Source organism: Carcharodon carcharias, chromosome 39 (genome assembly GCF_017639515.1).
Source record: "Carcharodon carcharias isolate sCarCar2 chromosome 39, sCarCar2.pri, whole genome shotgun sequence".
In the NCBI taxonomy this organism is placed as follows: domain Eukaryota; kingdom Metazoa; phylum Chordata; class Chondrichthyes; order Lamniformes; family Lamnidae; genus Carcharodon; species Carcharodon carcharias.
Window position 1 is genome coordinate 1,537,405 of NC_054505.1, and position 15,220 is coordinate 1,552,624.

Sequence of the window (15,220 nt, forward strand, 5' to 3'; positions counted from 1 at the left end):
TCATTCTCCACATTGATGCTGGCACTAGCTGCCTTTGTCATGGACTATCTTCATTCATGCCCTTACTAAGAATGCCACACACTATCCTAAGTCAGAAGTTTGTGTCTCTAGAAATGAGAGCCATCACACAGGCCGGCAGTGCCAGTGCTGAGGGAGTGTTGCACTCTCGTAGGTAGTTGCAAATACTCAAGGACTTGAGCTCCATAATCCAGCCTGGATTCCCCCGGTGACAGGAACTCCAGCATTGAAGTTCCCTGACACAGTTAAAGTAAAGTGGGATAGTTGCAAATTAGCGGGACCATGTTTCAGATGAAACAGTGAGAAAAGTCTGGTGTCTCCAAACTCAGCTTTCTGGACGTGGTCCCACTTGCCTTTACTTCAAATAACATTATCACTTAACATGTGCACGCAGTTCGGTCATTGTGCCATTAGTGTTTATGTGCAAAGATAATCAACCTCTGCCCTCTTAACAACTCGTCACAAAGATCAACATTGACACATTCACTGTGCCCGATACAGACCAAGAGGTGGGTGGTGGAGGGAGGGGGGGAGGGGGCGGACATTGTAAATATAGAGCCTCAGTCAAGGGAAGGGAGGTGGAATCCCAGCTCAGTGTATCTGTGAATTTCACTACAGCAGGTGACAGTGGGGGAAAAGTGAATATTAATTTGTCTATTCCATCACTGCTAATAATTTTAAAGGAACCCAGTATTCACATTCTCTAACACACAGGACAACTTTGTGTTCATCGCTTGTCTAATTGTGATCCGACACTGCTCGTGCCACCATTAATTACAAAATGAGAAAATACAACAGCACAGGCAAGAGCAGTCGTCCTATCCTGCCTACGGAAACTCTTTCAAAAAGCTATCAACTTTTTCTTAATTTGTTCACAGAATGTGGCTGGAAATGACAAGAGCAGAAATTAATTGCATCTTCCTAGTTGCCATTTTGAAGCTAAGTTATTTTCACTCCCAAGCATTTATCCAAAATGTTTGACATATTTTCCCTTAGCAATGTTATCCAATTCCGTTTGAAGGTTTGTGTTGAATCTACTTTCAGCACAAGTAATTCTCATCAGAGCTGCATTTTGTATGTTGTGATGAGCCTTCTCCTTGATCATCTGCAAACCATCTCGTGCATGGAGCCACACAAGCACACGAAACGCCCGCGCCCGCGCACGCGCGCGCACACGTGCGCACAGTCACACAAACATACGCAGGCAAACACACACACACAGACTGGCAAACAGTTTCACGCACACCATGTTAAATGCATACACGCACGCACACACAAACACGCAGGATCGCTCACATACACTCAGGCACATACAGCAATACACAGAATTCCATATGTCAGCAAGTAGCTGAAATTCTGTTGCAATATTTAAACGAGAATCAGTTTCTGAAACGCAATTTAAATGTATTATTTAGTTCGTCATTTTAATCACCACCCCAACTCACCCTTGTTGCAAACTATTTCGCTGTTCTGAACATCCTCCTTCGGTATGGTTCAATTGACCTTGTCGTACCACCGATTACTGTGCGATTCATTTATAATTGTCTTGCCAAACTTATCTTATTTTTATTTTTCCCAGAGCCGCTAAGAAAATCAGTGATAACAATTGATCAATCGACAGGGGTGTATGTCATAGGAGAGACTGTCACCATGACCTGCAGTGTGACTGGGGATGATCGTCAGAAAACCTTCAATTTTTACAAAGATGATGCACTGCAGTACTCAAGGCGACTCGATACAAATGTCAATACTGGAACTTTACCGGTTGCTGGTAAAAGAAGCAAAGTGCGATACCAATGTCAATACGGAATTTCCATCGGGGGTCGGCATCTAACATCGCCAAAGAGCGAGGCTGTGACCGTGACTACGAGAGGTGAGTGACAGAAAATATAGCTTGTCAATATGACTCTTCGCCAGGCTTGGCACATTGACAAATTAAGGTCCTTTTATCGAAATGAAACGGTCACTATTCGGGAGCAGGATTGTATGCGAAAACCATTGACTTCATTGCTCAAGTCCTGACACCTTCTCTGAAAGAATGGGCTCTGAATTCACTCGCTGGGCATCAGGTGCAAGTGCAATTGTTGAGATGGGAAGCGGAGGAAAGCAGGAGGAGGGTGTGAGGGGGCAATCAACAGCTGAACGATCCTATCACTGAGTGAGGGGGCATCTATTGTTGGATGAGATCATGGCACATCCCGGGAATGGGTTATGCGCTTTCTGATATCATGTTCGGCCCGAGTGCCCAACCGTGACCAATGAGCCTGTCAGGCGTTAGAGGCATCCCATCACAAATACCACATGTGGTGGGGCAAGATGTGCCGTCCAATCATTTCACTGTTTGTCTTTAATTCTCCACATTGATGCTGGCACTAACTGCCTTTGTCATGGACTCTCTTCATTCGTGCCCTTAATAAGATTGCGGAACGCTATCCTAAGTCAGAAGCTTGTGTGATCAACCCCAGCTCTAGAAATGAGAGCCATCACTTAGGCCGGCACTCCCCCTGGTGCCAGTTTTGAGCGAGTGCTGCATTTTCGGAGGCAGATGTCAATGCTCCAGGGCCTGAGCTCCATAATCCAGGCAGACACTTACCCGGTCCCAGTCCTGCGTGATTGTGTGACGTCTCCTAATTAAATAGGACATTAAAACGAGTGTCCAGTCTGCTATTCCCTGTTTAGGTATCGCAAAACGCTCCATTGGTGTGAGTCAAATCTTTGGGATCTTCGCTTCAGTATCCATGGGCCAAACATTCATCTTGAAAGCACATCACTGAAGGAAAAAGCACATCACGGAAGGAAAAAAGCACATCACTGAAGGAGAAAGCGCGCCGGTTTTCCCACCACGAATTGATTTCTGTTCATGCGATCTTGCTCTCTTCAAATCTACTTATGACTGTTGCTTATAGACTAATTAATGAACTCACTTCGGTCGTACTTTAGCAGCCGCACAGCTGTTGGGGAAGGCCGAGTTCCTCATTGGCGTGTATAAATGTGTTTGCTTATCCTCCTTCCTTCGTCAGCAAATCCTGATCTCTACACTTGTTAATTCTCAAACACCTGGAAACACGGTGTCTCGACACAGTTCAGTTGATGTGTTTATACCCTACTGCTGTACATTGAAAAGCTCTGATCCATTTCTAATTGCTCCCTCAATTAATTTTACCACAGGTCCGCTAAAAATCCCAGTGATATCTCTTGATCAAACCACAGGGGTGTATGCAGCAGGAGAGACGATCAACATGACCTGCACCGTGACCGGTGATAATCGCAATAAAATGTTTTATTTTTATAAAGGGCATCAACAGTTGTCCCCTAGTCCAATCATCACAAATACCAATTCTTTAAGATTCCCGAATACCAGTCCAAGCAACAGCGGACAATACCAATGTCAATATAGAATTACCTTCCAGAGCAGGCATTTGGATTCCAAATTGAGCCAGGCTGTAACGGTGACCATAGCAGGTGAGTGACAGGGAGCAGAGATTTCAACATTTCTAATTATTGTGTTGGCTGTTTGAAATAATCAATGATTCATTCACTTAAAATGTCCCTCATTAAAAATAAGCGGAGAGGGAATCCAAATGTTCTGCGGCCTCATTCCACAATTGTGCCCGATGTACCCGCTGTTTATCGACTGTAATTGCAGCAGCTGGGGTGGGCAGGAGTGGAAAGCAGGTGTATGGTGTGAGGGGCCAGTCAGTAGCTGAAGTGTTCTGTCACTGGGGGAAGCCAGCGACCATTGGCGGTATATTCCACAGCCTTAATTGGGATTATATAAGGCACATTATAAACATCACAGATCCCTTCCACACCCCGGTGTTGAATGGTATCTTCATTCAGTCGCATTGGCTTATTTCCACACTTAAGCTTCCTTCAACTAGGAGAAAATTCCCAGCTTGTCCAGTCTCTTTGCAGAACAAAGTTGGTATGCAAAGACGCTGGAGAAGCTGGAAATTTTCTCATAGAGCAACGAAGGTTAAGTGAGTATTTCATAGAGCTTTGCAAAATCATTACGAGCAAGATAAAGTAAATAAGGAATAAAAGTCAGTTTCGAACTTTGAATCAATAATTGCTAACTCTTCAATTCCAATTCCAGATCTTCCCGAACCAGACATATCTGTGGACTCTAGCGCTGTTCTTCTGGGTGGAGCTGTCACATTTAACTGTACAAGCCCCGGGGACAATCCCGCCATCACATTTTACCTATACAGAGAAGGAGATGTGAATCACGATGGGTTGAAGTCTGCTGCTTCAGGGAACAATTCTGTCACCTTCACCATCAGGAATATCCATCACTCTGAGATAGGAAGTTACACCTGTCGCTATGAAGTGCTGCTTAACGGAAGAAAGCTAGCCTCAGCTCTGAGTGACCCTGTGCACATCACTGTAACAGGTGAGTGTGGCTCACAATCAATATATCCATCTAACCATAAGAAAATGTGCTCCTGTTTAAATTTCATTCTGTGCCATTTCCTGACTACAGTAATTAGCTCACTTAACAAATAAAAGCAACAAGAAAGTAGAAATTTGAAGACAAAAATGAAAAGGTAGGAGCTCATTTTGTATTTGATACAGATCTCATGCACACAAGGCCTATTTGGGTGATAATATTTGCTTTAAAGTCTTTAAAATATACAAATAATGACATAACGTTAATGTTGATTAATCTGTTTATACCACAAGAAGAGTCAGCAAGCGGTGAAAGAAAAGTTACAGATGGTTCTGTTGGCAGCAGGGATTGAAACAAAAAACATCAAAGTTGAGGACAGAGTTTATTGTCTGATGTTGTTCAACTCAATATTATGTCCAAAAGGCTTTAAAGTTCCTAATCATAAGATGAGTTGCTTTTCCTCCACTTTATGTTGGCTTCACTGGAACATTTCCAGAGGCCAAGGGTGGACATGTGGGCATCAGAGCAGGATGGCCTGTTGAAATGGCAGCAGCAGGAAGGTCTGGTTCATGCTTGTGGACAGGTCAAAAGTGTCCTTAAAATTAGTGACCCAATTGCCATTTGGTGTTCCCAATGTAGTGGAGACCGCTTTTTGACCAGTGAATCCAGTTGACTAAATTTATGGCGGTGCAAGTGAGGTGCAGTAACCATCCTCTGCCATTTCCGCCAACGCCAGCATGACTCCACCACGAAATACATTTTCCCTTCACTTCCTGTGCCAGCATTTCCTCCAAGAGACACTCACGCACTCGTCCGTCACCACCAATAGCTTGCTACAACACCTTTCCATGCAATCGCAGAAGATATAAAACCTACCGAAGTTTTTTCCATTGGTAAATGGCAACTGCCATGCCTTTGTCACACGCTCTCCCTGGGCCCTAAGATACACACGCACACACAAACACACCCACACACACTCACACCAGCAGACATACACCCACACACACACACAGACACACACACTTAAAAGCACTCACACATATACTTGCAAGCACAGAGAAACACACACTCACACAAGTTCTCTCTCTCTGTCCCTCTCTCTCCCTTGCAGGCACACACACACACTCAGACACAGACTTGCACACACTCACACAAACAGAAAGAAATACAAACACATGCACACACACACACATACACACACACTCACGCACACAAACACCAACAAACAAACACACACACACAAGCATACATAGACTAAAGCAAAGGCACACACTCAAACAGACACTCACTCACGCACACTCATTCAGACTCACACTCATGCACGCACACACACAAACACACACTCAAACTTACGCTTGCACACACACACACACACGCACACACACATACACACTCACACACACCAGCAGGCACGTGCACGCAATCACAGGCTAATGCTCACACATGCACTCTCTCACAAAAACACACACACACACGTAATATTATACAAACACGCAAACACAAACATGTGTACAGACTTACACATACTCACAAAATCTGCCTCACACACATATATGCACACACACATTCAAACACACACATACTAACAGACACTCGCACACACTATCAGTCACAAGCTTATACAAAAACAAAATTACATGCTTCTTCAGGTACCCTCTCAAAAACAAACACGTTCTCTCTCACACACTCTCTCGAACTCACACACACATACACATACTCAAAGTCACTCACACACACACTCACATGCACATTCTTACACACAGATGCACAAACACACACATTCAAGCAGATCAACACATATCAATGCATTCACACACACATTTACAAACAAACTCAAACACGCACTCAAATGCATTCATACACACACGTGGGTACATATGCACACACGCACAGACACACAGACTTACACACATCAACACACACTCACACATGCACACATGCAATCAAACATACAGAAACGCACACAAGAATGCACTCATAGACTCTCACACAAACTCACACACAGACACACACAAACAATCCCCCTCTTACAAACGCACTCACATGCACACTCATACACACATACACACTTACAAACGCACTCACAAGCATCAACACACGTCAACAAACACACATACAAGTGCGCACTCACAAGCACTCATACAAGCTCTCACACACACACTCATACACACCCACTCACACATCCTCACTCACACATGCACACACACTCACATACACTCACACACACAAACAGACACACACATACGCATGCATACGCACACACACACACACACACTCACACCCTAACACACAGGCAGTCAGACACTGACACACGATCATACACACACATACGCACATGCACACATGCAGGCAAATCAAAATCATGCACACACACACACAAACATATTTGTACACACTTTTGCACACAAAATTAAGCACACACAGTCTGTCGCTCAAGCACCCAGACATGCAAACACACACACACATTATACAAACATATACAAACACACAAATAAACACACACACACACACACACACACACACACACAGAGGCATGCACACACACACGAGTATACACTCACGCACCAACAGTCACAAACACACACAAACTTACACACTCACTCATGTACCCTCTCAAAATCACTCACACTCTCTCACACGCTCACACACTCAAACATACACTCTCACATACACACACAGTCAACATCTCTCCCTCACACACACAAGCACTCACACACAAAAGTAAGCAGTCAGACACACTGATATAACCTCACACACATGCGCTCACATACACACTGGCGCACATACAGACACATACACACTCACACACACACAAACACACACATACAAACGCACAAACACATAAACTGATCGACACATCAACACATGCACACAATCACACACATTTACAAACTCACACAGGCCTGCACACACAGACTGTCACACACAGTCGCACAGACAATCACATGCAGTCTCTCTCTGTCACACACTCTCACAGGCACACATATACATGCACAAACACAAACAGACAGTCTTGCAAACACTCACAAGCATCAACACACATCAACACACACGCACACACACACACACAATCAGAAACACAGACAAGCGCGCACTCACAGACACTCATACAGATTCACACACACATGCTGACACACACACTCACTCTCACGCACTCTTACACACCCAAACACACACATACGCCCTCACACACAAACCTTCGCACATTCACACACACTCACACACACAAAGAGACAACCATACACGCGTGGACACACCAACACACACACACACTCATACACAAACAGACACACACATATACACATACAAATGCAGACTCACACACCAACACACAGTTGCACACACCAACATACATACGCTCACGCAAACAGACACAGGCACATTCACATAAACCTGAACAAACACACATACACTCAAACACGACAACACACACAAATTTATACACACAGACAAAGTTACTCATGGACTCACTCACACACACTCAAGCTCGCACACGCAGACATGCACACATTCAAACACACCAAAAGTCACACACACAGTCTCATACACAAAAGTACACACACTCACACACATCAACGCACAGAAACACAAACTCACTCACACACACACACATATGCACAAACATAACAACATACACAAGCACACACACGCACACACACATACACTCACTCACACACGAGCACAAGAACTGACACTCTTTCTCACATACAGATTGAAACACACACACACACTCTCACACGCGCTCAATGACAAGCAAACAGGCACATGCAAACAGACAAAACACACACACACTCAATCACACCAACATACACCAACACACACATGCGCACACACACAATTACTAACACATACACAGACATACACACATTCACATACACACACATCAACACATGCACTCACACACTTACAAACACACACAAGCACGCAGTCACACATAAACACACACACACACATAATCATATGCACACACACTCTCAAATACACACACATCAACATGCACGCTGACACACACACAAACACACACAGACAAACTCAATGATATGTTTGCAAACACACAATAGCACGTAATCACACACTAACTCTCTCTCACGCAAACACAAAGACAAATATGCACACAAGCACTCACTCACACAAACACATGTTTGCACAAACACTTACAAACACATACAAGCACGCACTCACACACAAACACACACACACAAACATATGTGCACACACTGACACACACACGTCAACTCACGTGCTCACACTCACACAAACATACACATAAACACACATACACAATCACAGATAGACATCCAAACACAGACTATCACACAATCACACACGAACTCTCCCTCTCTCTCACACATACACTCACGCACACACATTTAACCAACCCCCAACCCTTCCCCCCACCCCACTCCAAACACACACACACGATCACACAAACAAATTGACGCTCTGGCACACAAGCACAAACACAAGCAGGCACACACATAAACACTCACACATAAACATACACACACACAATTACACAACATTGCACACACACTTACACACATTCTCACACACACCCTTAGGAACACACACAAGCAAGTACTCACACGCACTCACTCGCACACACACACATACACACAAACATAACAACGCACTCAAGCACACACACGTGCACACGCACACACACATACACTCAATCGCAAATGCGCACACGGACTCTCTCACACACACAGATAGAAACACACGCACACACTCAGACATGCACACACAAACAAACAGGCACACGCAAACAGACAACACACACACATGCACACCAACACACACCAACACACACACACGCCCACACACCATTATTAACACAAACACACACATATGCACACATTCACGCACACACACATCAACACACACACACACACACACACACACACAAACACACACACTCACCAAGGCACACTCAAATATACATTCACAAACACACATTAGCTCACCCTCACTCAGTAAGTCTCTCTCTCTCAGGCACACACTCACACATATGCACATAAGCACTCACCCACACACACTCTCACATGCACGCACACATACTCGCACACAAACATACCATCATACACAAGCACGCACTCACATATGAACACACACAAGCACACAATCATGCACACACCTACTCTCAGACATACACACATTAACACACACGCTCACATACACACAAACACACACACACAGACAAACTCAATGATATGTTTACAAACTCACACTAGCACACACTCACACACTAACTCTCTCTCACACAAACACACTGACACAAACGCACACAAGTACTCACTCACATGCACTCTCACACATACACACATTTGCAGAAAAAAATACAAGCACATACAAGTACGCACTCACACAAACACACACACAAACATAAATGCACATACTCACACACACACACAACACACATGCTCGCACACACACACACAAACATACACATACACAGACACAGATAGACTTACAAACGCAGACTAGCATACACTCACACACGAACTGTCTCTCACACACACATCCTCACACACACACATTTACTCAGACACACAATTACACACACACACACACATGGTCTCGCATACAAACCTACACATTGGCACACAAACGCACGCACACCTACACAAACATGCACACACACATAAACACTTACAGACAAGCATACATACACATTTGCACAACATTACACACATACTTACACAGACTCGCACACACATTTGCAAACACACACAAGCTTGCACTCACACACACACACACAAACTTACATACATTCATATAGACACACTATTAGACACACACAATCACATGCACCAGCAGACATACAGTCACACAAACATACAGACACACACAAACACAGGCTGACGTACTGCCTCATGCACACACGCACACATACAAACGCACACACTCATTCTAGAGCAATGGTAGTTTACTTTGGAAACTTAAGGTTTTTTTACGACATATTGTGAAGGTGATGAAGCAAATTTATCTATGGTTGACTATCCTTCATGTGGCCTCGATGCAGTGATTCGATAATGCACCCTTTTTGTTCCATTGTCCTCCTGGGTGCTGGTGTATGGAGAAGATTTTCACGTTTTATTCCCAAAGGATATTAGTTTGCAATGGATTCCTCTCCCCATTATGGTTACTTTGAAAACAAAAGTCCGGACACATTACTTTCGAGAGTGAAAGAGAGAGAGAGAGAGAGAGAGAGCGCGCACTACATATTGATCTTCAAAATCATCCCTCTGGCTTGATAACCGGTTCTTAAGCTCCTGATGGCACTATTACATTCCAGTGGAATTCGATTAATCCATGCCTGCTGTAGTCATTGTGTTTAGAAAATATAATTTCATGTTAATGCCTCAACTCGGAAAAGTTTGAAGAATTTCTGGATGGGCTGAAAGCCAACAGGAGACGTGACATTTCATAATATTCATGGGATTTTGGAAGTCTGTTCCCTTTTAGCACCGCTTGGAGAGAATACAAGCTTCTAAATACTAGTTTACTGGCAGCTTGTCACTGTCTTAATAAGGTTGGACTTAATTGAATAATAAAATCCAACCAGAAATGAAATAGAATTTATGTTATACCTAAAATCAAATGCTCCTAATGATATGTTTATTCCAATGAACGAATAATGAAAATGAACAAATGGGGAGATGAAAGAATGCATAAATCAATGACTGGACCTATGGATGAATGGGGAAAATAGTTGTTAACCCATCTTTTCAAAAAAATAATGAAGCAGTGATACATTTCTATGACGATTCCACCTCAGCGACGATCAATTATGTGATTTCCTACATGATTGCAAGATGTGTTCCCATTCTGTTGATCATTTTTTTCCCCAGAATCAGACTAGGCTGCGGCCTGTCGTCTGGTTTGCTGGTACTTCATATTACAGTGTAGCTGAATGTAATGTGCATTAGATCCGCTCCCCCGACATTGGAGACTTTGAAAAATGGTTTGTGCATTTAAACTTCCTCCACTTGTTACAATTTTGCCTGAATAGTTTTCACGCCAACAAGCTTCTTGCGTTCAGCATGGAAACCATTGATGGAGCCTGTTAACGCTGTTAAACAGAATAAGTTCACTGCTGGATATAAGTGGATTATGTTCTGCGGCTCCTTCTCAAGCATTGTCCATTTTCCCTTGTTACGTCACTGGTTTCTATGGGTCTCTTTGACAGGCATTTAGCATTCATCGCTGAGTGAACTGCTTGGCCAATTGGAGAGTGGCTCATACTCAAACACATCGCTGAGGATGTGGAGTCACATGATAACCAGGTCACGTGAGGATGGCAGATTTTATTCCACAAAGGACATCAGTGAACCAGATGTATTTCGTTTAAACATAAAAGTTCATCTCTTTCACCGTCACCATTATTAACACATAAGTAAAATTGAAGATGCACAGCTGTCCCAGTAATATTAGGAATTCATATCCCTCTATCATTCATTTCGACTTTTGGATTACGTGTCCAATTTCTGAAGAGGGACCAACACAGAAAAACAGAGGCCGAATAATGTCATCCCGGAATGAGTATGTCGCTGACCATGAATGGCATAGGAAAATATCTCCAAGTTCCTCCATCTGGAAGGGAAGTTGAGATAGTATGACAGTGTGAATAGTCATTGCAATTTAAAAAAAAAATAGTATTTCATACTAACTCTCCCCAATTTTGATAATCTTCTAGCTTACAATTCTACACCAATTCGTTTGGGTCCCGGGGCACTGATCATGTTTGGGATTGTGATTATCCTGGGAATAGAGTTCAATCCGATCAAGAGAAACAAGGGCTGTAAAGGTATGCTTGACAATTGCTGGATCCATTGTATATTTCATGTTACAATGAGAAAAAGAATCAGATAATGTTGTTCACACAATGCTCTAAAAAGTAATAATTCTTCACTATCAAAAGTTCACATTAAATGCAGACAGTCCATAGGCTGCAAGAAATCAGTCAATTTCCTCTCAGTGATTGTTAGTGCAAGAGAGCCGACGATAAAGGCACTGAAGAGGTGACTGATTCCAGGAAATTATCGAAACGTGAAAACGTTGTGCATAAGGATGGAAAAAACAATCATTCTGCTTGCTCCTCTCCAAATTCCCTGAATTAATCTACACTCATCATATCATATCATTTTGAATCGCATCATATCATATCACATCGTATCATATCACATCATGTATAATGTATATATTTAGCAAAGCTAGTCAAAATTGCTACTTGCGACAGAACCCGTAAATGTTACACGTCAGCCCCGTTTCCACTAAATGAGCATGTTCATCATCACTCTCACATCCCTCTGCAACATCATGCGAAATGTATTCCAACCATATATAGTTGCTCGAATTGCATTTGATCGACGCAGTCGGTTTTAGCTTTGACAGACACTGCGCCCCATCACTGACTGTCAATACGGTCGCATTTGTTGAATTGATCAACTTTTCCCAATACGGAGTCTGATAAAATCAATCCACAACTCTTAAAAAATGGAAGTCATCGATGAATATATGAAATGAAATACTTACTCAGAATTCGGGATTGTGGGATAATATCTTGAAGACGGAATTTACACATAAATCCACACACAGACGAACACGTGAATTAGTAATGGTGTTGCCTGATGTAGCCGAAAATTAGCTAGCAATTAGAATCTGCTCAGAGGTGCAAAAAATGGCGATGGTCTCATGGATGCACGGAGAGTATTTTATTTCAAAGCGCCACACCATCGCACCTCCCCCGTCAACCCCCGAACTCTGTCATTACATTGACATCCTCTAATTGAATGGCAAATAACGATATAACAAATTGCCACAACAAATCGTCACACAGGATCCTGGCTGTAAAGTCAGCTATCTAACGGTAAGTTTCGAAAACTGTAAAGTTCGGTCTCAGGAAGATTTTTTTTTAAAATAGTTTGTATCTGTATAGCTTGTTCTTACTGGAGGAGTTCAGAGACAGTATGTCAGTTACTCTTGCAGCCTTGTTGACGAACATGTTCCTTCTCCTTTCACAGGTGCCGATACTGATGGAGTACATTGTCTCGCTAATGACGATGAAGAGGCGACAGAGTGAGAGTGCTTTATTCAGGATGTTACATAAATCCGACATTTTAAAACAGAATTAAGATTGGTATTACACAAAACTGTACAAACAAATTTTATTTTGTCCATCGAATTACCAGTACGATAACTTTAACCGTTACGTCAATCAATTTCCGTTTGTGTGCATGCTCCTGTATGTGTGTGTGTGTGAGAGAGAGATAGAATGTGTGTACCTGAGTGCGTGTGTGCTTCTTTCTGTCTGTGAGTGTGGGCGCGTGTGTATGAACGTGTCTGCGTGTCTGTGTGTGTTTGTGTGCGTGAGAGAGAGAGAGAATGCGTGTGCCTCAGTGTGCGTATGTGTGTTTTTCTGTGGGAGATTTTGTGCGCATGTGTGTGCATGAATGCGTGTGTGATTGTGTGTGCTTCTCTGAACGAGGGTGTGTATTTCTGTGTGAGACAGTGTGTGTGCGTGCATATGTGATTGTGTGTGCACGTGGTGTGAATGTGTATGCCCAAGCGTATATGTGTGTGTGTGGTGTGTGTATGTGTTTCTGAGTGTAAATGTATTCTTGTATGTGTGTGTGTGTGTGTGCTCATTTCTCTGTGTAAGAGAGAGAGCCGGAGGTCAGGCTTGTCATATATAATGATCCATATCTAATCTGATAGGTTATATTGTATAACATGTGTATTTGTAATTTCATAAATGCAGTTGAATTGTTGGCTTCTATATGTGATATGGATGTAAGTTGTTCATAGCTTTCTCTCACAGTTGACCTGTTTCGGCTACAGGGATTGTACTTTTAATTCTGGCTGATCTCCACACAAATTTTAATTTTCATGCAATTGTCTATTTAATATCAGATGTGATTTGAAAAAAAACGATTCGGAAGTAGCCGGTATGCCCACTTGTTCGGAGGCATATAATAGTATAGAGACAGGACGCACCAAAGTAATGAATAGTAGAGAGGTATACATAGTAGCTAGAAGAAATGAAATAACTCAAGTTGTTCATTTAAATGAAACTTTGTTTTCAAATGTCATGGTAGTAATTCTTGACTTTTCTGTTTACCCTGTATATATTTGAATAACTTTTCACAAAACGTTGTGAAACAAGATGAGTCCAAGGTGGCGAAAGCTGCCCAGGCTGCTGGGCAGGTTTGAATTTGATGTTTTGTGTGCGCGCTCTAAATATTTGGGGTTCTGATTAAATTAATTTTACATCATCTTCTATTGGATCCTCATGGGTCATCTGCGTGACGATAGCCAGAAATCTCTCGAAAATTCCTGCACGTATGGTAGAGAGAGACATGATTTAATGCTGAGTATAGTCTTAACTACACTCAAAGTGGAAACGGGTGCTTCTTTTTACTGCTCTGCATATCCCGAAGTTCAGAGACATTGTGTTTGCCAGAATATCGATTGAGAACAGCGTAAGGCTTCAATGGCAGGTCATTTTAGATTTTGGAGACGAATAGTCCATATTCGCCAATGTTTCGAATGCAAATCGTGGAGACCAATTTTTACAGTTTGAAGCATTGATTCCTGAACATATGAATCCATAGTGTACTGGTCTTCGAATGACAAATACTATACAAATCTCCGTTTTCATTGCTCTGGTTATGTTTCTTTTGTTTTCCAAGTGTGTGTAGGTCATTATCCAATAAGGTCCCTTTTTCAAAATTTCAAATATCAGGCAGCAAGTTTACTGAGAGTCACTGTTTAACTATGTAACATGTTATTTTGACACGTCAGGGGAAT

At 42.6% G+C, this 15,220-nt stretch overlaps 1 protein-coding gene across 4 annotated transcripts in view; it reads left to right on the top strand.

Annotated features, from left to right (window-relative positions):
* The window catches only part of LOC121273112 (basement membrane-specific heparan sulfate proteoglycan core protein-like), a 34,617-nt gene extending 20,897 nt beyond the window's left edge, over window positions 1-13,720 (top strand). For 3 of the 4 annotated variants that reach the window (XM_041180087.1, XM_041180086.1, XM_041180088.1), the window contains 5 exons: window positions 1,598-1,891; window positions 3,187-3,480; window positions 4,115-4,411; window positions 12,108-12,218; window positions 13,435-13,720. In XM_041180087.1, the coding sequence (XP_041036021.1) occupies window positions 1,598-1,891; window positions 3,187-3,480; window positions 4,115-4,411; window positions 12,108-12,218; window positions 13,435-13,493 (1,055 nt within the window). In that variant the 3' untranslated portion in view covers window positions 13,494-13,720. The remainder of the gene's footprint in view (window positions 1-1,597; window positions 1,892-3,186; window positions 3,481-4,114; window positions 4,412-12,107; window positions 12,219-13,434) is intronic. The other variant, XM_041180089.1, reaches the window with a different exon arrangement.
* Window positions 13,721-15,220: the final 1,500 nt, after the last annotated feature.